A 25,159-nucleotide genomic window follows, 5' to 3' on the forward strand; every position below is an offset into this window, starting at 1 on the left:
TTCATCCAGTGTCAGCATAATCCAAGTTACACTATGATGTAATATTGAGCACCCTATTATCGTACATGTTTATTTTGCTACAGAGCTTAAATTCAGATCTCTTTTTGTTGGTCAACCTTTTGGTTTTTTTATTCCAGAGTGGTATCTCAAGAATTGACTATATCAAAGCTGCAAAAGTACTTTTCAAGTAGCCAGCCATTATGGGACTATGATGGATAATGGCACAAATGTTACCAGGAAGGATAGGAGAAAGCATCTCTTTTTGTATTATTATCATACTAAAATAAGACACAACTTCCAAATGAATCAGACTAATCTAAACAATTCAGGGCACTACCTTGACAATGAGACCCAGTGCTCAAGACATATCCAGAAGGCATTGGCTAATTATCATCAGATTTTCATGTCTGCTATGAGTGCAACAGAAGAGAAATTTTGCTTTTTACTGATTTAATTGTGCACCATTAACACCAAGTCACTGTTTTTAAAGAAGGTCCTGATGTTCTCCTGCAGAGAGAGCACTAGAAGTGAGATGCCTGGCCGGACACGGTGGCTCTCACCTGTAATCCCAGCACTTTGGGAGGCCGAGGCGGGCAGATCACGAGGTCAAGAGGTCAAGACCATCCTGGCTAACATGGTGAAACCTCGTCTCTGCTAAACATACAAAAATTAGCTGGGTGTGGTGGTGTGCACCTGTAGTCCCAGCTACTCAGGAGGCTGAGGCAGGAGAATCGCTTGAACCCGGGAGGTGGAGGTTGCAGTGAGGTGAGATTGAACCACTGCACTCCAGTCTGGCGACAGAGACTCTGTCTCCAAAAAAAAAAAAAAGAAAAAGACATGCTTATGTTAACTTTCAAAGCCCAAGCCTTGGGTTTAGGGGGTGCTAGCAGCATATAACAGGTGCTCAAGAAATATTTGTCGAACAAATGATTGAATTAGTGAGTGCATAACATCTTTTTTTTTTTTTGAGGCAGTCTCACTCTGTCGCCCAGGCTGGAGTGCAGTGGCGCGATCTCGGCTCACTGCAAGCTCCGTTTCGTGGGTTCACGCCATTCTCCTGCCTCAGCCTCCCGAGTAGCTGGGACTACAGGCGCCCGCCACCGCACCCGCTAATTTTTTGTATTTTTAGTAGAAACGGGGTTTCACCGTGTTAGCCAGGATGATCTTGATCTCCTGGCCTCGTGATCCGCCCGCCTCAGCCTCCCAAAGTGCAGGGATTACAGGTGTGAGCCACCGCACCCAGCCTCTTTGTAAAATTTTTTTTTTTTTTTTTTTTTTGAGACGGAGTCTCGCTCTGTCGCCCAGGCTGGAGTGCAGTGGCCAGATCTCAGCTCGCTGCAAGCCCCGCCTCCCGGGTTTATGCCATTCTCCTGCCTCAGCCTCCCGAGTAGCTAGGACTACAGGCGCCCACCACCTCGCATGGCTAAATTTTTGTATTTTTTAGTAGAGACGGGGTTTCACCATGTTAGTCAGGATGGTCTCGATCTCCTGACCTCGTGATCCGCCCATCTCGGCCTCCCAAAGTGCTGGGATTACAGGCTTGAGCCACCGCGCCCGGCCTGTAAAATTTTTTTGAGACAGAGTCTTGCTCTGTCGCCCAGGCTAGAATGCAGTGGCGAGATCTTGGCTCACTGCAACCTCTGCCTCCCAGGTTCAAGCAATTCTCTTCTCTCAGCCTCCCAAGTAGCTGGGATTATAGGCACACCCCACGATGCCCAGCTAATTTTTTTTTATTTTTAGTAGAGACAGGGTTTCACCATGTTGGCCAGGCTGGTCGTGAACTCCTGACCTCAGGTGATCCACCCGCCTCAGCCTCCCAAAGTGCTGGGATTACAGGCGTGAGCTCCCGCGCCCGGCCATGAGTGAATAAAATCTTACAAATACATGAGTCAGCCTATTTTTCATATGACGATGTTTGTTTAAAAAAAAAAAGAAAGAAAGAAAGAAAGAAAGCAGGCCGGGTGCAGTGGCTCACACCTGTAATCCCAACACTTTGGGAGTCCAAGGCTGGCGAATCACTTGAAGCCAGGAGTTTGAGACCAGCCTGGCCAACATGGTGAAACCCCGTCTCTACTAAAAATACAAAAATTAGCCAGGTGTGGTGGCATGCGCCTGTAATCCCAGATTCTCCGGAGGCTGAGGCAGGAGAATTGCTTGAACCCGAGAGGTGAAGGTTGCAGTGAGCTGAGATCGCGCCTCTGCACTCCAGCCTGGGTGACAAAGTGAGACTCCGTCTCAGGGAAAAAACAAAAAAAGTATACTGTAAACCACACATTTTATTCCATATGTAGTATACTATAGCAGCTAGTACACCAAAACAACACTATATGAGTTTATTCTACACATATCCCTCTTATCTTTTTTTTTTTTTTTTTTTTTTGAGGCAAAATCTCGCCCTGTTGATCAGGCTGGGGTGCAGTGGTGAGATCTAAGCTCACTGCAACCTTTGCCTCCCGGGTTCAAGCAATTTTCCTGCCTCAGCTTCCGTAGTAGCTGGGACTACAGGCGTCTGCCACCACGCCCAGCTTATTATTTTGTGTTTTTGTTTTGTTTTGTTTTGTTTGAGTCGGAGTTTTGCTATTGTTGCCCAGTCTTGAATGCAATGGCGCGATCTTGGCTCACTGAATCCTCTGCCTCCCGGGTTCAAGCGATTCTCCTGCCTCAGCCTCCCGAGTAGCTGGGACTAAAGGCATGCATCACCATGCCAGGCTAATTTTATGTTTTTAGTAGAGACAGGGTTTCTTCATGTTGGTCAGGCTGGTCTTGAACCCCTGACCTCAGGTGATCCTCTCATCTTGGCCTCCCGAAGTGCTGGGATTACAGGAGTGAGGCGCTACATCAGGTCTTGTGTTTTCAATAGAGATGTGATTTCACCATGTTGACCAGGGTGGTCCTGACCTCCTGACGTCAGGTGATCCGCCTGCCTCAGCTTCTCAGCGTGCTGGGATTATAGGTGTGAGCCACTGTGCCTGGCCAAGTATTTCTTTTTTTTTTTTTTTGAGACGGAGTCTGGCTCTGTTGCCCAGGCTGGAGTGCAGTGGCCGGATCTCAGCTCACTGCAAGCCCCGCCTCCCGGGTTCACGCCATTCTCCTGCCTCAGCCTCCCAAGTAGCTGGGACTAGAGGCGCCCGCCACCTCGCCTGGCTAATTTTTTTTGTATTTTTTTTTTAGTAGAGACGGGGTTTCACCGTGTTAGCCAAGATGGTCTCGATCTCCTGACCTCGTGATCCGCCCGTCTCGGCCTCCCAAAGTGCTGGGATTACAGGCTTGAGCCACCGCGCCCGGCCCATGGCCAAGTATTTCTAGGCGAATTTGATCCTAGTTTAAATGATTCCAACATCATTCTTTTTTTTGTTTTGTTTTTGTTTTTGTTTTTGTTTTTGTTTTTTTTGAGGCCGAGTCTCGCTCTGTCACCCAGGCTGGAGTGCAAGCTGAGCCTCCGAGGATCCGGCCATTCTGCACTGCCTCAGCCTCCCGAGTAGCTGGGACTACAGGCGCCCGCCACCTCGCCCGGCTAGTTTTTTGTATTTTTTAGTAGAGACGGGGTTTCATTGTGTTAGCCAGGATGGTCTCGATCTCCTGACCTCGTGATCCGCCCGTCTCGGCCTCCCAAAGTGCTGGGATTACAGGCTTGAGCCACCGCGCCCGGCCGATTCCAACATCATTCTTTCATATGATTTAGAAATCATAAAACGGCAACTTCTACATCAGAGGTTCTTACTCTGGATAGGCTTCAATGGTCTGTGATCCCACCCCCTCAGAATTATATGCAGCATATTGCCTTTATATGCATTTTTTATGGTGAGATTACCCATAGCTTGTATTAGATTTCAGAGAAAGTAAATTGTATGTCCACTCCCTGAAATAAAAAGAAATGAAAGAATCAGACCACTTAAAAATTTTTTTTGGGCCGGGCACAGTGGCTCACGCCTGTAATCTCAGCACTTTGGGAGGCCGAGGTGGGTGATCACAAGGTCAAGAGATCGAGACCATCCTGGCCAACGTGGTGAAACCCCGTCTCTATTAAAAGTACAAAAATTAGCCAGGCATGGTGGCGGACGCCTGTAGTCCCAGCTACTCGGGAGGCTAAGGCAGGAGAATGGCGTGAACCCGGGAGGCCGAGGTCGCAGTGAGCTGAGATCGCGCCACTGTACTCCACCCTGGCGACACAGACTCCATCTCAAAAAACAAACAAACAAACAAAAAATACGTTTTTGAGATAGAGTTGCTCTGTCCCTAGGCTAGGCTACAGTGGTGATCATAGCCCACTGTAACCTTGAACCTCTGGGCTCAAGGGATCCTTCCGCCTCAGCCTCCTAACTAGCTAGGACTATGCCTGTGTGCCACTATGCCTGGCTTATGTTTTTGCGTTTTGAGAAGGAGTTTTGCTCTGTTGCCTAGGCTGGAGTGCAGTGGTGCAATCTCGGCTCGCTGCAATTAGTCCCTCCCGGGGTTAAGCGATTCTCCTGCCTCAGCCTCCCTGGTAGCTGGGATTACAGGTGCCAAACACCACTCCCAGCTAATTTTTGTATTTTTAGCAGAGACAGGGTTTCACCATATTGGTCAGGCTGGTTTCAAACGCCAGACCTCAGGTGATCTGCTCGCCTAGGCATCCCAAGTTGCTGAGATTACAGGCATGTGCCATTGCGCCCAGCCAGCTAACGTTTTTTGTTTTTGTTTTTGTTTTAATTTTTTTGTAGAGATGTGATCTCACTATGTTGCCCAGGCTGGTCTTGAACTCCTGGCCTCAAGTGATCTTTCCTCCAGCTTTCCAAGGTGCTGGTATTACAGGCATGAGGCACCGTGCCCAGCCTCACATCAGTTTTTTAACGGATTTGAAGGAATGCAATTGAATATTGTTTCTATGATTAAGGAGAAAACAGTTTGCTAAGAATTTAGTTATTTCCTATATGGTAATCAGTGTGAGAGTGGACCTACTTGTAACATTGTGATAGTCATATTGCAAAGCAGAGATGCCATGAGGAGCAGAGATGATGTCTGTAAAGTGTCTTGCAGTGCGTCTGCTATACAATAGGTGCTTAAAAGTGGTGAGTATTACATATGTTTGAAGATATTTTTGTATTTATTTCATTACTTTCACCTGTTTTCCATCTTGCCATTTTATTCATGTTATGTAGAGGAAAGTAATTAAGTCTTCCTAAGTATTCCTTATGTACCATTTCTCAGTATCTGCAAAAGCATTTTTCTGCTGGAGGATTAAGATACTTTATGAATGAATTGGTTTCACTGTTCCCATGTGATGCAGAGTTATAGTTGTGGTTTCCAGCGAGATGACTATGCCACAGTTATTTTCTTGTGCTTGTATAATAAGAGGGTTTTGGTGTTTCTACTGTGTTCTAGACAGTTACACTATACAGCTCATTTTCATATCATATTTCATACGCAACACCATATTGTGGTGAGTTTTCTGTAAAAGTAGGATCAAGGGAGGAGGAAGTGGGAGGACAAGACAGTGGAAGGCCAGAGTTGATCCAAGCCATGGAATTTTGGATGGAGTGGATATAGGTTAGATTTAGAGAAAAAAGCGGGTGTCTGTTGGTTTCTTCTATCCTTAGAGGAGTAAGTAATTTGTACAGGAGTTATTACAGAATTGCAGAGAGATTTGTCTACTGGGCAACATAGAAGTTAAGTTGCTTTCCTTATTTCCCATTTTCTAGAGACCCTGATACTGCATTATGAGTTGGTAAAACAAACAGACTAATAAAACACGAAAATCAAAATAGTGTTCTACCTTTTTTTCTTCCTTTTTAAAGAACCAATAACCTTTATTATTAATTAGGTACATTACTAATTCACATTACTTCATTACTAATTAGCTACACGCAATTTTAACAAAATTGAAACTGCTTGAAACACACACAGGAAACCGGCAAAGGAAAGGAAGGTGGAAGGAAACTGACATTTTTTTGAGGGCCAGACACAGTGATAAGACTTTCCATTACTGTATTCATTGCTGACAGTAACCCTAACCCATGAGGTATAAGCATTCGGGTTCTCATTATGCAGAATGGGAAATAGAAACACATCTTGTTGGTTTTGTTTTGTTTTTTGAGACAGTCTCACTCTATCACTCAGGCTGGAGTGCAGTGGCGCAACCTCCGCCTCCCAGGTACAAGAGATTCTCGTACCTCAGCCTCCCAAGTAGCTGGGAGTATAGGTGCGTACCATTACGCGCCTGGCTGATTTTTATATATTTAGTAGAGATGGGGTTTCACCATGTTGGTCAGACTGGTCTTGAACTCCTGACCTCAAGTGATTCACCCGCCTAGGTCTCCCAAGTGCTGAGATTAGAGGCGTCAGCCGCTGTGCTCAGCTTTTATTTATTTTTTATATGTAGAAATAGACATGGAGTTTTATCGTGTTACCCTGAACTCAAGCAATCTACCCACTTCAGACTCACAAAGTGCAGGGATTACAGGTGTGCACCACCATGCCCAGCCTTATTCAGTATTTATTAAGTGAGCAGTATAGCATTAAGAAAACACATGCTCATTGTCTCATACAATCTTACAACAATCCTATGAAATATACATTCTGCTTTAATTTATAAAGTAAGACTCTGAGGCTTAGAGAGGTCAGGTAACTTGCTAAGAACATAGTTGATCTGGGATTAGAATCCCTGGGTTGAACGGTATGTGTTCATTTTAGTTACCATATCTCTGAGCTAAAGCAATGAGGAAAATGTGAAGGGCCCAGAGGATGGAGAGTAGTGAGACTGAGAGGTGGACTGGTTAAGGAATAAGTCATGCTGAGGTTATTGCTGTCATATTTTAGACTTGTTAAATTTGGAGAGATGTTAGCATCTTATAGGTTCATTTCACAAAAAAAAACCCAAAAATGTTAACATGATTTAAATACTTAAACTCTTTGAGTTTGTCAATTCTACTGCTGCTGTATTTTAATATTAAGGTGTTCCTTTAACTGTGTTTAACTCTTTCTCTCCATTTTTAATTTTACTTAAAATACTTTTAGTGAAACCCTGTCTCAAAAAAAAAAAATTGTGTATATATAGGTCGGGTGTGGTGGCTCACACGTGTAATCCCGGCACTTTGGGAGGCTGAGAGAGGAGGATCTCTTGAGCCCTGGTGTTTGAGACAAGCCCAGGTAACAAACTGAGACCCTCATCTCTACAAAAAATATACAAACTAGCTGGACATGGTGGTGAGTGTCTGTAGTCCCAGCTAGTAGGGACGCTGAGGTGAGAGGATTGCTTGAGCTGAGGAGATGGAGACTGCAGTAGGCTATGATTGCACCACTGCACAGCAACCTGGGCAGAAGACCCTGTCTCCAAAAAAAAAAAAAAAAAAAAAAAAGGTTTTTACACTCCCTGGACCTCATTTCCCTCTGAATCATGGTCTGGTAATTCTTCACTATCATGGTAATGATTCACTCTCCAATTCCTTCAAGAAGATGACTTTGTGTTCTATCCAACTTTTCTTTTTTTTTTTTTTTTCGAGACGGAGTCTCCAGGGTGGAGTGCAGTGGCCAGATCTCAGCTCACTGCAAGCTCCGCCTCCCAGGTTTACGCCATTCTCCTGCCTCAGCCTCCCGAGTAGCTGGGACTACAGGCGCCGGCCACCGCGCCCGGCTAGTTTTTTTGTATTTTTTAGTAGAGACAGGGTTTCACCGTGTTAGCCAGGATGGTCTCGATCTCCTGACCTCGTGATCCGCCCGTCTCGGCCTCCCAAAGTGCTGGGATTACAGGCTTGAGCCACCGCACCCGGACCTTTCCAACTTTTCTAATTGTCTTCAGCAGGAGGTTTCTCCCAAATTATCAATTTCATTATCTGTAGAAGTGAAAGTTTCTTATTCTCTTTAACTTAGTAAGTGTAAGGTTATATTATGATGCAATTAGCATGGAGCTAGCCTATCCCGACACTAGCAGCAAACTTGTTTAATACTTAGATGTATATATCTATATGCGTGTATATATATACTTTAAAAAGAAATTTATAAGAAGAGATGGGGTTTCACCATGTTGCCCAGGATGGTCTTGAACTCCTGGGTTCAAGTGATCTACCTGCCTCGGCCTCCCAAAGTGCTGGGCTTACAGGAGTGAGCCACCTAGCCCAGCCTTAGTACTCTATTTATCTGGAAGAGGTTCCAGTGCCCCAAAATGCTGTAATATTTAATGTTAATATCTCCATTTTTTTTTTTTTTTTTGGAGACAGTGTCTCACTCTGTCACCCAGGCTGGAATACAGTAATGACATCTCGGCTTACTACAACCTCTGCCTCCCGAATTCAAGCAATTCTCATGCCTCTACCTCCCAAGTAGCTGGAACTACAAGCATGCACCACCATGCTCACTAATTTTTTGTATTTTTAGCAGAAATGGGGCTTCACTGTGTTGGCCAGGCTGGTCTCGTACTCCTGGCCTCAAGCCTTCTGCCTGCCTTGGCTTTCTAAAGTGCTGAGATTACAGGTGTGAGCCACCATGCCCAGCCTTCCAATTTTTATATTAAATGAATTTTAACTGCTCATTGTATGGTTTACGTGTACATCGTTTTCTTAATTAGTTACAGCCATAGTTCTCCATAGCTGCAGTTGCACAGACTGAGAGTCAAGTGCCATACACATGCTTTTCTTTTGTGTGTGTGTGTGAGTGACAGGGTCTTGCTCTGTTCCCCAGTCTGGAGTGCAGTGGTGTGATCATGGCTCACTGCAGCCTCCACCTCCCAGACTCAAGTGATTCTCCCATCTCAGTCTCCTGAGTAACTGGGACCAGAGGCATGTACCAACATGCCCGGCTAGTGTTTTTGTTTGTTTGTTTTTGCTTTTTAGAGATGGGTCTCACTATGTTGCCCAGGCTGGCCTCAAACTCCTGGGCTCAAGCAATCCTCCTGCCTTGGCTTCCCAAATTGTTGGGATTACAGGCATGAGACACCACGCCCAGCTACTACATGCTTTCCATATCCAATATTGCATATAGCTGTAATGTTAGCATTTCCCCTCACTGAGTCTACTGGAGGTTGACTTACTCATGGTCCCGTCACTGGGATTTGGATCTCCCCAAGGATATACTCATCTTGTATAAGATCCTAGCACTTTGAGAGGCCAAGGTGGGATGATCACTTGAGGCCAGGAGTTTGAGACCAGCCTGGGCAACATATTGAGACCCTGTCTCTACAAAACATAAAGAGAATTGGAGTCTGAGGCGGAAGGATCACTTGAGCCCAGGAGTTCACTACATGTCTGCCTTGAGCCATGACTGCACTGGTGTACACCACCCTGGGGGACAGAGCAAGGCCCTGCTTCTAAATAAATAAATAATTTAAAAAAATATAAAGTTATTTTCTTTCTTTTTAAAAAAATTTTTTTTGAGACAGAGTTTTGCTCTTCTTTCCCAGATTGGAATGCAATGGCATGACCTCAGCTCACTGCAACCTCCGCCTCCCAGGTTCAAGTGATTCTCCTGCCTCAGCCTCCCAAGTAGCTGGGATTACAAGCATGCACCACCACCTTCAGCCAATTTTGTATTTTTAGTAGAGATGGGGTTTCTCCATGTTGGTCAGGCTGGTCTCAAACTCCCGACCTCAGGTGATCCACCTGCCTTGGTCTCCCAAAGTGCTGGGATTACAGGCATGAGCCACTGCATCCCATTTATGCATTTTAAACAAAAAGAGCTAATGTGTCATTGACTATTTGGATATCAGGAAAATCATGCAGACTTTGGAAAGTTAATTGTAGATATTATGAGTTCTACTGTTGTAAATATTATGAGTTCAATGATAGGTCTTTTTATTTTTTGGTTCCTCTCTTTTTTCTGTCTGAGTTATGTTCCATGGAAAAGTGCTATTCAGTAAGAACGACAGCCATTAAGCAGTGCCCTTGAACATAGCTGGTGTCCTGTATTCTATTTCTGGAATGAACAAAGTAAGAGCATCCCCTACTTCCAGCATCAGAAGCATCTGTGCAGTACAGGGTCATCCAGCTGAGAGAGTAACTCATTTGTCGGCAGTCAAAATCTTGCTTCTCCATAAATTGTTTGAAACTAGAGTAAATGAGTTTAGAAACTAAAGATGTAAACCCTTTCTGAATAACTGGTCTCATCTCAACAAAAACAGCCTACATAAAGGCCAGGCGCGGTGGCTCACGCCTGTTATCCAAGCACTTTGGGGGGCCGAGGCGGGCGGATCACGAGATCAAGAGATCAAGAACATCCTGACTAACACGGTGAAACCCCATCTCCACTAAAAAATACAAAAAATTAGCCAGGCGTGCTGACGGGTGCCTGTAGTCCCAGCTACTCGGGAGGCTGACGCAGGAGAATGGCATGAAACTGGGAGGCAGACCTTGCAGTGAAGCGAGATCGTGCCACTGCACTCCAGCCTGGGTGACAGAGTGAGACTCCCTCTCAAAAAACAAAATACAACCTACATAATAGCTATTCTCAAAATAATTGCTTTCCTCTGATTAGGAGACTTAGTTATAAAAGGGTGTATTCTAGCTTAAAAACAAAAGAGTTTCAGGTCTGGGACAAACCAATCACCTCTCTTTAGTTCTCCTCTTGAAAAGGTAACTTGTATATTTGATAATCATCTTAACAGGTGCATTATTCTTGGCTTCTCAAAGAAACAATTACGGACAACTGAAAGACAGAACAACAAAAATAATTCTAATGGGAATGGTAGAGAAGTAAAGGCTGGTATCTCTTCATATGCATGCTCAATAACCTTGCCACCCAAGTGGTGGCATATTTATTGACATGCATATCTCCCCATGGCCCCTTAGCAGCCACACTGGAATGTTACCTCAGCAACCACAGTGCTCCAGTGTCTTTATGGGTGCTGTTACCTCCATGTGGGGCACACTGCTTTCTTCCATCCCTCTATATCTCGCCAACTCCTACCTGCCCAGCCTTGGGTTTCAGAGGGAAATGTTGCTTCCCCTGGGAAGCCTCCTGGGTACTATATACCTCCTGGGCTCATCTCATTCTACATTACGTCATGAATATGTGGTTATTTGTTTGTGTCTCTTATAAGATGGTAGTTTCCGGGTGGGTGGCAACAATGACATTCCTCCAGTTATACACTCAGCACTATGTCTGCATAAGAGAGGTGCTCAAGGCCGGGGCACGGTGGCTCATGCCTGTAATTCCAGTACTTTCGGAGGCCAAGGCGGGTGAATCACGAGGTTAAGAGATCGAGACCATCCTGGCTAACGTAGTGAAACTCCGTCTCTATAAATACACAGAAAAAATTAGCTGGGCGTTGTGGCACGCACTTGTAATCCTAGCTACTCGGGAGGCTGAGGCAGGAGAATAGCTTGAACCTGGAAGGTGAAGATTGCAGTGAGCTGAGATCGCGCCGCTGCACTCCAGCCTGGCGACAGAGTAAAACTCCATCTCAAAAAAAAAAAAGAGGCCGGGCGCGGTGGCTCAAGCCTGTAATCCCAGCACTTTGGGAGGCCGAGACGGGTGGATCACGAGGTCAGGAGATCGAGACCATCCTGGCTAACACGGTGAAACCCCGTCTCTACTAAAAAAATACAAAAAACTAGCCGGGCGAGGTGGCGGGCGCCTGTAGTCCCAGCTACTCGGGAGGCTGAGGCAGGAGAATGGCGTGAACCCAGGAGGCGGACCTTGCAGTGAGCTGAGATCTGGCCACTGCGCTCCAGCCTGGGCGACAGAGCTAGACTCTGTCTCAAAAAAAAAAAAAAAAAAAAAAAAAAAAAAAAAGAGGTGCTCAACATATATTACATTGTTTTAAGGGGTTTTGGTTATTAAATGGGGAAGGTCATTGTCAAAAACAAATTAATACATTTTAAAGAAAACATTTTTGGACCTGGGGTCTTTTAAGGTTCTTCAATAATTTTAAGTTCTCTGAAACGGAAGGGAAAAAATAAAGTGTTTTTTCTTTTTTTTTTTTTAATTTTTAATTTTTTCACTTTTTGTGATGGAGTCTCACTCTGTTGCCCAGGCTGGAGTGCAGTGGCGAGATCTCTGCTCACTCCAACTTATTCCTCCAGGGTTCAAGGGATTCTCTTGCCTCAGGCTCCTGAGTAGCTGGGACTACAGGTGTGCGCCACTATGCCCTGCTAACTTTTGTAGTAGTAGTAGTATTTTCAGACAGAGTTTCGCTCTTGTTGCACAGGCTGGAGAGCAATGGTGCAACCTTGGCTCACTGCAACCTCCGCCTCTCAGGTTCAAGTCATTCTCCTGCCTCAGCCTCCTAAGTACCTGGGATTACAGGCGCCCACAACCACGCCCAGTAAATCTTTTGCATTTTTAGTAGAGACGGGGTTTCACTATGTTGGCCAGGCTGGTCTCAAACTCCTGACCTCAGGCAATCCACCTGCCTTGGCCTCCCAAAGTGCTGGGGTTACAGGCATGAGCCACCGCGCCTGAGCTATTTTTTCTTTTTTTTGAGACAGAGTCTCTCTCTGTTGCCCAGGCAGGAGTCCAGTTGCAAGATTCCAGCTCACTGGAACTTGTGCCTCCTGGATTCAAGCGATTCTCCTGCCTCAGCCTCCTGACTAGCTGGGACTACAGGCATGCACCACCATACTTGGCTAATTTTTGTATTTTTAGTAAAGATTGGGGTTCCACCATGTTGGCCAGGCTGGTCTCAAACTCCTGACCTCACATGATCCTCCCACCTTGGCCTCCCAAAGTACTGGGATTACAGGCATGAGGCACCGTGCCCAGCCCTGTTATTGGATTTTTCTGTCCAAATTTTGAATCTACACTGACACAGGGAGTAGGCCTTCCAGTTTCTAGTTGGTACAAAGAAGAGTTGAGAAATTTGGGAGAGGCAATAATTTCAGCCCCATTCTTACAACAGTTTGTCTCAGTTGGTAACTGTTGAAGATTATTCACCTACTTTTTCCTCAATTCTTGCTTTAGAAGAACCACCAAGGAACAGCTATTTTTACCAGCAGTAAGAAGAACTGCTGGAGGGAATCGGTAGATCTGGCCGCTTGGGAGGGTGGGGGAAGAGCAACAGTAGCCTCAGGGAAAGGGGTCAGGGAGCGATCCATCAGGAAAGGCTCTGCTAGGGGACCAATCACTTACATTCTGACTATGTACTCAACGCAGTCTTGCAAGGAGATTCTCCAGTGTTAGTCTTTCGGGTTCCTATGTGTCACAGGAAATAAAACCAAACTAGCTTTTTTAAATCTATGAGAGAGGCCGGGCATGGTGACTCAACGCCTGTACTCCCAGCACTTTGGGAGGCTGAGGTGGGCTGACCACTTGAGGTCAGGAGTTTAAGACCATCCTGGCCAACATCGTGAAACCTTATCTCTATTAAAAATACAAAAATTAGTCAGGCATGGTGGCACGTGCCCATAATCCCAGCTACTCAGGAGGCTGAGGCAGGAGAATCGCTTGAACCCAGGAGGCAGAGGTTGCAGTGAGCCGAGATCTCACCATTGTACTCCAGCCTGGGCAACAGTACAAGACACTACCTCAAAAAAAAAAAAAAAAAAAAAAAAGAAGAAGAAAAAAATCAGCTTGTTATGGTAGCACAGGCCTGTTCAGGACACTGATATGGGAGGACCGCTTGAGCCCAGGAGTTCGGGGTTGCAGTGGGCTATGACTGGAGCACTGGACTCCAGCCTGGGCAAGAGAGTGAGACCTTATCAAAAAAAAAAAAAAAAAATCTGAAAGGTACGAGACATTATTTTCTTATTCCTTAAATTATTTTAAAGTTTTTAAATTTTATGGGTACATAGTACATGTGTGTACTTATTCTTATTGATTGGAAGTTTATAATAGATGGTACTTGGAATATCTTCAGTTATCACTGCAAAAGTTGTAGCCCCCAAAATCAGAAGAAAAATAAAGGATTTCTTGGGAGAGGAGAGTGCAGGACACATTGGAATGATACTGTGTTTTGGTCTTCAGTCTTGAGGAAAGGTGAATTACTCCTGAGACTAATTTGGAAGAAGATTTCTCCTAGTATGCTGCTGTTGTTTTAATCTAAATAGTTTGTACTTCGAGTTTCTTGTTGATCCAGAGGTGCATATACCCAGAAAGAGAAGTACAGTTTTGGAATTATTCATAATTTTAATCCTGAGGGCATAACACACACACACTTATTCTTTTTTTTTTTTTTTTTTTTTTTTGAGACGAAGTCTCGCCCTGTCGTCCAGGCTGGAGTGCAGTGGTGCTATCTCAGCTCACTGCAAGCTCCGCCTCCCGGGTTCACGCCATTCTTCTGCCTCAGCCTCCCGAGTAGCTGGACTACAGGAGCCCGCCACCTCGCCCGCCTAATTTTTTTGTATTTTTAGTAGAGACGGGGTTTCACTGTGTTAGCCAGGGTGGTCTCGATCTCCTGATCTCGTGATCCTCCCACCTCAGCTTCCCAAAGTGCTGGGATTACAGTCGTGAGCCACCGTGCCCGACCCACACTTTTTTTTTTTTTTTGAGGTATAGTCTCACTCAGCCACCCAGGCTGGAGTGCACTGGCGTGATTTCGGCTTACTTGCCGAATTGCTTGAAACTCCCCTTGCCGGTTTCAAGGAATTCTCTTGCGTCAGCCTCCGGTGTAGCTGGGATTACAGGCAAGCGCCACCATGTCTAGCTAATTTTTGTATATTTAGTAGAGTCATGGTTTCAGCATGTTGTCAGGCAGGTCTTGAACTCCTAACCTTGTGATCGGCCTGCAGTGACCTCCCAAAGTGTTGGTATTACAGGCGTGAGCCACTGCGCCCGGCCAAAACGTGTATATATATATATATATATATATATATATATATTTTTTTTTTTTTTTCTTCTTCTTCTTCTTTTGAGACAGTCTCGTCCTGTTGCCCAGGCTGCAGTGCAGTGTCGCTATCTCAGCTCACTACAAACTCCACCTTCTGGGTTCCAGCAATCCTCCTGCCTCAGGCTCCCGAGTAGCTGAGATTACAGGCACATGTCACTACACCCAGCCGAAGATATTTCTTTTAAGGTTATTTTAGGATATTTACAAATGTGTTTTGTTGGATATTGAAAATGAAGAGAATTTGTAGAGAGAGCTGTATAGATGGTTAGAAGTGGGGAGCAACTCAAGTTCTGTATATTTTCATATTTTTTCTGTATATTAATAAACATCTTATGGTACATGCTCAAGTCAAGTTCTAACCTGCTATGCAAGCTGAGATATTTTTACCTCTTTGGGCCTCTGGGAATTATTTCATAGCTAATATTTAATTTTTTGGTAGAGATGCAGTCTCCGCTATGTGGCTTAGGCTGGCCTTGAAATCCTGGGCTTAAGTGATCCTCCAACCTTGGCCTCTCAAGTGCTTGGATTGCAGATGTGAGCCACCTGGCCTCTGCTCAGAATTTCTGACTATTCTCTCGCATCAAAGCTCGCCCAGAGCTCAGACCATCAAATCACTTAGTATAGGAATTGAAACACCTGATAGAGATTACCAATCCATTCTGTGTTCAAAGAAGTATAGATCTTCATGGTGAAGCGTCAATTTGATATTTGAAGTTAATGTTAGTTCTGGTCACGTTCATTAACTTTCATATATAGCTAGGATGAGCCTTGGCTTTATTTATTATCTAATTTTACAGAAGAGTGCACACAGGCCTTTGATGTTTGCTTAGGTTGTCAAGTGCAATGTTGTATGGCTTCATGAGTGTTCTATACAGTGAAAACACCTGTCTTTGGGTCTTTAAAAAACAGACCTCTCACCAATATAGATATTCTGTACACCTAACCCTCTGAGCCTGGTTTCATTTTATTTTAGTGAACACACGGCTAATGGATTGATTTTTTTTTTTTTTTTTTTTTTTTTGAGACGGAGTCTCGTTTTGTTGCCCAGGCTGGAGTGCAGTGGCACGATCTCGGCTCACTGCAACCTCCACCTCCCAGGTTCAGGTGATCCTCCTGCTTCAATCTCCTGAGTAGCTGGGACTATAAGTGTGCACCACCACTCCTGGCTAATTTTTGTATTTTTAGTAGAGACAGGGTTTCACCATGTTGGCCAGGCTGGTCTCGAACTCCTGACCTGAAGTGATCCACCTGCCTCAGCCTTCCAAAGTGCTAGGATTTCAGGCCTGAGCCACCGCACCTGGCTGATTGATTTAAATTATACAATTATATCATAATATGCCATGGCCACTTTACTAAATGTTGAACAACTAACCTGGAAAAAATGTTGATGTTTTTAAAGTTATATTCAAACATTCAAGAGAAGAGGCATAATGTGTAACTGAAATGCAAGGCACTTCAAGAAACCCTTGTGCATAGCTGATGGGAATGTAAAACGGTGCGGCTGCTCTGGTAGACAATTTGGTAGTTCCTCAGAACGTTAAACATAGCCTTATCATATGATCCAGCAATTCCACTCTGAGGTATATACTACTTGTATACCTACTTGTACACCTATATTCATAGCAGTAATATTCACAATCACCAAAAAGTACTAACAACCCAAATGTCTAACAACAGAATAATGGAAAAACAAAACGTGTTATGTACATACAAAGAAATATTGTTCAGCCTTCAAAATGAATGAAATTCTGATACATTCTACAACATGGATGAACCTTGTAAATATTATGCTATTAATAAGTGAAGCAAAGAGAAACAGAAAGAAAAATACTATACGAAAAATACTATATGATTCCAATTATAGGAGGTACTTAGAGTAGTCCATTTCATAGACAGAAAGTAGAATGGAAGTTAGTATGGGCTGGGGAAAGGCAAATAAGGAGTTACTGTTTAATGGGTATGGAGTTTCTGTTTACAAGGAGGAAAACGTTCTGGAAATGGAGAGGTGATAGTTGCACAGCATTGTGAATGTACTTAATGTCATTGAACAATATACTTAAAAATAGTTAAAATGGGCCAGGCATGTTGGCTCACCCCTGTAATCCCAGCACTTTGGAAGGCCAAGGTGGGTGGATCACCTGAGGTCAGGAGTTCAAGACCAGCCTGACCAAAATGGTGAAATCCCATGTCTACTAAAAAATACAAAAAATTAGCCAGACATGATGGTGGGTGCCTGTGATCCCAGCTACTCAGAAGGCTGAGGCAGGAGAATTGCTTGAACCTGGGAGACAGAGGTTGCAGTGAGCCAAGATCGCACCACTGCACTCCAGCCTCGCTGTGACCAAGTAAGACTCCGTCTCAAAAAAAATTGTTAAAATGAGGCTGGGTGCGGTGGCTTACTCCTGTAATCCCAACACTTTGGGAGGCCGAGGCGGGCGGATCACCTGAGGTCAGGAGATTGAAACCAGCCTGCCCAACATGGCGAAACCCCGTCTCTACTAAAAATACAAAAAATTAGCCAGGTGTGATGGTGCATGCCTGTAATCCCAGCTCAGGAGACTGAGGCAGGAGAATCATTTGAACCTGGGAGGCGGAGGTTGCAGTGAGCTGAGATCATGCCATTGCACCTGGGCGACAAGAGTGAAACACTATCTCCAAAAAAAAAAAAAAAAAGTTAATGATAAATTTCATGTTACGTATATTTCATCACAGTTTTTTCTTTTTTTAATCACCAAAAATGGGGGGATGTACAGCTAAAAGATTTTGTACCTATTTTCAAATCTTACTGTATTTGATGATTTTTCTGCCTGTTTCAATGCTGCTTTATTCCTCACAGAGAGCTTCTTAGAGGTAGTGTGGGCTTAGTGTGTTCAAAGTTGCACTGGTTGATGTGCATAATTCAGAGTCCAATTGGTTTTGTTACAAGTGTTGAAGGAAGAGTTGAGAACTCCATATTCTATCCATTAGGCTTTATTTTTCTTTTTTTCTTTTTTTTTTTTTTTTGGAGACGGAGTCTCGCTCAGCCATCTAGGCTGGAGTGCAGTGGTGCTCACTGCAACCACTGTCTCTCGGGTTCAAGCGATTCTCCCGTCTCAGCCTCCTGAGTAGATGGGATTACAGGCACCCACCATCATGCCCGGCTAATTTTTGTATTTTAGTAGAGACAGGGTTTCATGTTGGCCAGGCTGGTCTCAAACGCCTGACCTCAGATGATCCTCCTGCCTCAGCCTCCCAAAGGGTTAGGATTACAGGCATGAGCCACTGTGCCCAGCCAGTAGTTTTTTTCTTACATGAGATTGTTAAAAATGTGGGTGAGGAGTGGGTGAGTGAGAGGTAATTTAAAAGTGGAAAAACAGCGCATGCTGGACTTCACGTTCCAAAATGAAAAGCATGCTTTTGTGGCAAACTGAAAGGCTAGGAATCAAGAGTGATGAAATGCAGGCCTTCCGGCCCTCACTCTGTTCCCGATTTCTGGTTGTGGGAATCTGTTCTGAATCCAACTGCAAGTGGAAAACCCATCTTTGGCTGAGCAGCCGGGGAGGCCCTCCTGCCAATCCCCCAAATGTGCTGCTGAAACTTTGGCCCTGCAAGGCTGGAGCTAGGGCTGTCTTCCCCAGATCTATGCAGCTGTCAAGGTGGCTGTGATGGGACTGTGACTGCCCTCTGCACTGCATTTTGGCAGTGACCTTGAGACCAGCCAGCTCACCACAGCTGTCCTGCTCTGCTGCCGCTGTTGCAATGCCAGGTGGCTAAGAGGGGTGGTGGGGGGCACGGCTCCTGGTCCAGCTTTCCCAGTGTCTGGCAGGTGCCAGCTGTGGTGCCAGCTGTCCCACTGCCTACCACCCACTGTGTGTGGGGGCAGTCCAGGTGTGTGTTGGGAGATGGTGGCTTGTTCTACTCCTGGCTCAGGTCCTGATCCCTAGGAAGTGGGTGGCTCTGTCTGACCATGAGTCTGGTGCACAGACCGGCCCCACGGACTTGCTTGGCAGGTCTGTGGATATAGATGCTCAGTGACAGTTGATCTTGGGAGACAGAAGAGCCAAAGGTATCCTTTTATCCCAAAGATATGAGTCCTAATTTTCCTTCTGGTAGGGGAGAATTTTTATTTGGAAATGAAGGTCATCAGAAATGCCCAGAGCAAGAGAGAGAAAGTCCTTTCTCTCTAGCCACTCAGAGTGGCAAGTGTATTTTGAAAACTCCTCCCCTTCTTTTTGTTCTCATCCTGTCCTTTTCCTTTTCAGTGGCTTTACTGTTATTTTTTAATTTGCCATTGTCATTGGACATTTATTGACAGAAATCAAATTGCTGTGTTTCTGGGCAAGGCGCCTGCTGCAAAGAGGTGTGGTTCCCGAGGAATGAGACATGCAGCCCAACAGCTGAGCCTACACTGTCCTCACATAACCTCCCTGCCTTAAATATCGCCAATATTTAGCCTTGCCTTATAAAGTAAAAATGCACAATACCTTCCAGAGTTTCAACAAGCCCAAATGGCCCCCTAGGCTCAGTTATGTCTCCTGTACATTGGAGGCACAGCAGCGCACCCCTCCCCCATGCAGACCTGCTCTCGGAGCCGCCAAGAGGTTACTAATCAGGAAGGCTCTGCCATCGATCCAATGGTGGTGACCTGGGGGATTTGTGTGCATTGTTTTTGCTGAAGCCTCCTGTGATTTCGGCGCGACCAGATCCTCTGCAGCGAACTCCATGTCGCAGCTTGTGGCTGCCTGTGTCCTGTGGTGAGAGCCGAGCCGCACAGGAGATCCTTTGTCTAGGAAGGGCTAGGCTGAGAAGATCACTTTGGAGTTGCTAAGCTCTGCATTGCCATTGGCTGCACTCTTTGTGGGGCTGTTTTTGCAAAAGGCATGCCCAGCACGTCTACAGTGCTGGCAGGCCAGGGCTGCCTTTAAACACCATGATAATAATACCAAAAAGCAGTTTGCAGAACTGTTCCACTGTAGAGGCTTCCTCTGCAGAAGCAAGCAAGATGGCTACCTCGTGGGCTTCGCTGTGAAGAATGCAGAGGCTAATTAAGACAGACTTTAAGGGGAAAAAAGGGTATTTCCCTACTCAATCTTTATGCAAGATTTTTTTCAGTGACTTTTAAAGTATACATTTTACATACGCTCTTTAGGTTCTGCCTAGCAAACATGTTGATGATTTTAAATGGTGTAAATAGTTTTACAGAGAAATAGCCAAAAATTTTGGGGATGTGGGAGCTGATTTTATTTCTTAAACAGAGGCTCATTTTGCAATTTGATTTTTTTTAGGTTATAAAGGAAAACAAGAGGCCCCAGAGGGAAAAGAAGCCCAAAGTTTTAAAGGTAATCAGCTGTTGATTAAATAATATTTCATTATTTTTCCATTTCATATAGTATTTTTCTGCACTTGGGTATATTTGGAGTACAGTATATGTGAATTCTCCCAGATTTTCAGTAGATGGATGAATTTCCACTCAACTAAAGTGTTTTCTCTTTTTTTTTTTTGATGTGCTGCATAATGTGCATATTAGCATCCTTTATTTTCAACTCCACACAAGTCTACAGAAGGAAAAGTTTGTATGCAGAGGGTTGTGAATAAAATTTGTTTTTCTTTATAGCTCCCTTTGTAACATCTGCATTTGTGGTGTTGCACCAGTGTGTAAACTTAAGCCCTTTAGAAGAAAGGCACTATTTGAAGTTGACATCTATGATCCATTGTGATTTTAATAGACTGTCCATTAAAGGCTATTTTAAAATGTATGATTCTTTTCCAAAGAAAAAGGTCCTTAGAGATTTTAGTTAAACTTAATGTGTAAGTCGTGGAGATCTTACAGCCAAATTATAGTTGTTTAATCTCAAATTCTCATAATATCATCTTTAATTCTGGCTTTCATGGAGCCATAAGAATATGCATGTTTTCTTTATTTTCTGTAGTTTGCCTGATGAGTATTTAGTGGTAACCTAATTCAGTTATAAGCTCACAGTCTGTGTGATGAGATTTGTACAGTGTTTAGAAGGGTTAATTTAAAAGCATATGGCATCACTAAAAGTTCAAGGCTAGCTTTAGTCTAGCAAATAGGTGCTTATGTGTTTAAGATTTCAAGTGGTGTATTGCTATTAGAAATGTAAGCAACCTTTGCAAGCCACCTTTTAAATTCATGAAGAAATACTAAGCAATAAAATGACTTGTCTTTAATTATTTTGTGTACATTTAATTTAAAATAGTTTTACCTAATCCTAGCTTTCCTTTTTTACATATAAAGTTTTAGCACTGAAAGAGGAACAACATGTTGAACTATGAATGTGGCGGAATTTTATTTCATTTGTTGCCCCAGTGTGTAACTTGAAAATGTTGACACGGAGAACCAAACCTTGCCCTGCTTTCAAATTTGCCTGACCACATTGAGTTTCTGCTTCCTGTGTATATACAGCGTTTTTATGTACCAGTTTCATCAACCAACAAGTATTTATTTAATATTTGCCACACAGTCAGCAATGTGCTAGGCACTGTGAAATGAATGAAATTGCTTGACACAAATTTTCACTGGGCCTGTACAAATAGAATCATGGTTATTCTCAAGGTAAATTAAACCCTTTTCTGTTTTTCTTCTTTGTGCTGATCCATCAACTCCCTTTTTCTCCTTTTCCTTCCAACAAAGATAGAAGTTTATCATTAAAACCTCCTTCTATACTTTCTGTCTTGGCTATATCCATCTCAGGCATTTTGTGAGAAATAGTTGTAGTCTTACTCTTATAAATGGCTTTCATTCGTTGGAGTTGTCGATGGGGGTTAGCAGGAGAAAGGGATAGACTATATGGAGAAAACTAATACAGACCAAACCTAGTATCTATATCTTCTCCTGCCTTGGCTGGGAAGTAGAATTGGACTTTGAGAATGCAATCTAATTCTATGTTTATTTTGTTAGATTGTGAGTGTCCTGTCACCTGAAATAAATTTAAAAAGTAAATATACCATGTGTTGCTTTTTGGAATCATGGTAGTGGACTCTGACTTAAAAGAAAAAGAAAAAAAGTACCTGTGGGTGGCCACATTTCATCTGCAATAGCAAGCAGAACCAAATTGTTGCTCACGTTCCTCTATAGTTAGCAATTGTTGTACAAGAGCAGGAAAATATTCTAAAAGGAAAAAAATTTCTGATGTTGGCATTTAAAACTGTTTTTCTACACTTTCTGTTAGACATAATTTTTTTTCTCATCCAAAGAAAGCTTTGTTTCTCTGCTTCACAGTAGAAATGCTAAAAAAAAAAAAAAAAACTTTTGGATTTTAGCTTGATGTGTATAAAATTCATAGAGCAAATGTAGAATATTATATAATCCTATAGGAGACATAAGAAAATGAAACCTGTGTTTGGGAAGGAGAGTGGGAGAGGAATACAACTATCAGTTTAAGGTTTTATGAGTGAGGACTTCAACGTTCTAGGAGGATGCTTCCTGGGGGACCAGTGATGGGAATCTCACAGGTTATGATTTGATCTTCCATCATAATTTGCTGTCTTTACATTTGGCATTATTCCAGAAATTTAGTCTGCTTCCTGTGAAATCTCCTGGATCATTTACTCTTTGTCAGTGTGGATGCTGCAGGTATCCTGATTGACTTTTCATTTTCATCATGTATTAGAAAGTAGTTGGATAGGTGAAGAACGTGATTCAAGAAGTTGGGTATAGAATTTGAGACTTGTTTCATCCTACACTGATCTGAACCTGATAACTACTGAATCTAGTTGTGGGGCTGAAATTGGCTGGAATGTCTTATATCCCTCTCCTCTTAAAAACACTCCTATTATCCACCAGGTGTGATGACTCATCCGTGTAATCCCAGAACTTTGGGAGGCCAAGGCAGGAGGATTGCCTGAGGCCAGGAGTTTAACACCAGCCCGCAAAACGTAGCAAAATCCTGTGTCTATGAAAAATTTAAAAATTAGCTGGATGCGATGGCAGGCACTTGTAGTCATAGCTACTCATTAGCCTGAGGAGGGAGAATCGCTTGAGCCTAGGAGTTGGAGGCTGCAGTGAGCTATAATCACATGAGCTATATGCACTCCAGCCTCAGCAGTAGAATCAGACCTTGTCTCCAAAAAAAAAGGAAACTATTATCCTTATTTATACCTATATTCATTCTATTGTACTTCAAAATTAAAAACTAAATAGTGATCTAAATCCTGATTAGAGATTCTTCCTGTAGCTGAAATGATAGTTCTGGCCAAAGCACTCTAAAGGCCAGAATGGGTATCAGCTAATGGTGCACCAGTGGTGGGTGGGGGTGGCTCAGCATCAGCTTCCTGTTCAAGCCTATTGGTGATCACTAGTTATTTTCATACATAGATGACATCTTGTTAGCAATGTTATTATTGGAAACACAAGCATTTCCTTGACTCTTGATCTAGGTAGAGATGTGGTCTAATTCCAGTCTTTGAATCATGAACTTGGCCTTTTAAGTGATGTGGTTTAGAATTCCTCTTGGAAGAAACCTTTGTGTAAATAACTTTTACTTTGTGTGTGTGTGGTGGGGGCAGGTAAGTAGGAGTGTATATTCCCTTTAAGAAAGTCGATTTTAAGGTGATATTAATTTTGTTAGATTGTTAGTCGTTGTCCCTGGAGAAACTCAGACAGCACAGTCGATTGGGGGTTTGAACAGAGTTTAATAGATGAATTACTTTAAATGGTGTGGGGAGGGTTAAGGAAAGAACTAAGGATGGTGAAGAAATCCAGGTCTAATGAAGCCAGAGCTATTACTAATCCTAGGCCTGAAGGGGGATGGTGACTGGGAACCAGGTAATGTAGCTCCAGCTGAGTAGAGGAAGCATGGGCTGGAACCTTTGGTAAAGAGATGCTCTTGCAAGGAGTCAAGGAGGGGGTGGGTGTGGGATAAATGCCCTGCTCTCCAGTCTCTTGCTGCTTTCATTGGTTGATCCCAATGGGGAGCCAGAGTGAAAGGGGAGACTTCTGATGCAGTACACGCTGGTCAGCCTTCTGGGACGTGTAAGAGGGTTATGGAAGGTGGAATGTAGGCCTGGAAGGGAAAACAACATGCTGAGCATGACTACTGACCACAGGGGTAGCATGGTAGGGTGAACAATAGTACTAGAACCATGATTACGTAAGATGGTAACATTAGGCAAAGATGGCTGAGGAGTATGTAAGAACTCTATACTATTTTTGCAACTCATCTGTAAATCTAAAATTATTTCGAAATAAGCATGAGCATCCTTGAGGGGATGCATTTCTACATTCTGTAATCAGTCTTTTTGGCTGGTAAGGAATATTTTCTAGCTATTTAATTATAAAATATCATCACAATAGTATTTGGAAGAGCTGGGTGAACAAATATAAAGAAATGTCAGTGGATATTAAACCAGCAGAGTGTCTCCAGAGGCTGATTTTAGAAAGGCAAAATGGAAACTGAGGGATCTTCCTGCAGGGTTCGGCACTGACTTGTTCTTCTCTGTTTCCTTCATTCCTTGATGACGCTGATAAAGAACAAGTGGGGCTGGGCGCAGTGGCTCATGCCTGTAATCCCAACACATTGGGAGGCCGAGGCGGGCAGATCACCTGAGGTCGGGTGTTCGAGACCAGCCTGACCAACAGACAGAAACCCCCATGTCTACTAAAAATACAAAATTAGCCAGGCGCAGTGGCTCATGCCTGTAATCCCAGCTACTCGGGAGGCTGAGGTAGGAGAATCACTTGAATCCAGGAGGTGGAGGTTACAGTGAGGAAACAAGCAAAAATTGCTGAGATGATGAAGGAAAACATCATCCAGGGAAAGTTACTTAATATTCCAATAATTTATAAATTGTTTTTATTGAATTTATTTATTTATTTGAGACAGTCTCAATCTGTCGCTAAGGCTGGAGTGCAGTCGTGCAATCTTGGCTCACTGCAACCTCTGCCACCTGGGTTCAAATGATTCTCCTTCCTCAGCCTACTGAGTAACTGGGATTACATGCATGTGCCACCACGCCCAGCTAATTCTTTTTTTTTTTTTTTTTTTGTATTTTTAGTAGAGACGCAGTTTGGCCAGGCTGGCCAGGCTGGTCTCAAACTCCTGGCCTCAAGTGATATACCCACTTCAGCCTCCCAAAATGCTGGGATTACAGGCATGAGCAACCATGCCTAGCCCATAAATTATTTTTATATATACTAGACCAGTGCTGGTTTAAAAGGACTAAATTATATGCTGGTTATGTTTGTTTGTTGTTTGTTTGTTGAGCTGAGGTCTTGCTGTGCTGCCCAGGCTGGTTTTCAACGCCTGGGCTCAAACTATTGTCCTTTCTCATTCTCCTGAGTAGCTAGGATTACAGCTACCCTCCCCTGCTAAAATTACTAAATTAGATACAATTGAGTTACATTGTTTATTTTAAAATTCTATTAAGCTATAAATAGGCCAGGTGCGGTGGCTCATGCCTGTAATCCCAACACTTTGAGAGGCCGAG

At 43.7% G+C, this 25,159-nt stretch overlaps 1 protein-coding gene across 2 annotated transcripts in view; it reads left to right on the forward strand.

The window, feature by feature from the left end:
* Positions 1-25,159, forward strand: part of TET1 (tet methylcytosine dioxygenase 1) — a 142,080-nt gene that overhangs the window by 23,418 nt on the left and 93,503 nt on the right. For both annotated transcript variants that reach the window (XM_009214801.4, XM_003903859.4), the window contains exon 3: positions 19,996-20,049. In XM_009214801.4, coding sequence (XP_009213065.1) covers positions 19,996-20,049 — 54 coding nt within the window. The remainder of the gene's footprint in view (positions 1-19,995; positions 20,050-25,159) is intronic.

This window comes from Papio anubis, chromosome 11 (assembly GCF_008728515.1).
Source record: "Papio anubis isolate 15944 chromosome 11, Panubis1.0, whole genome shotgun sequence".
Lineage (NCBI taxonomy): Eukaryota > Metazoa > Chordata > Mammalia > Primates > Cercopithecidae > Papio > Papio anubis.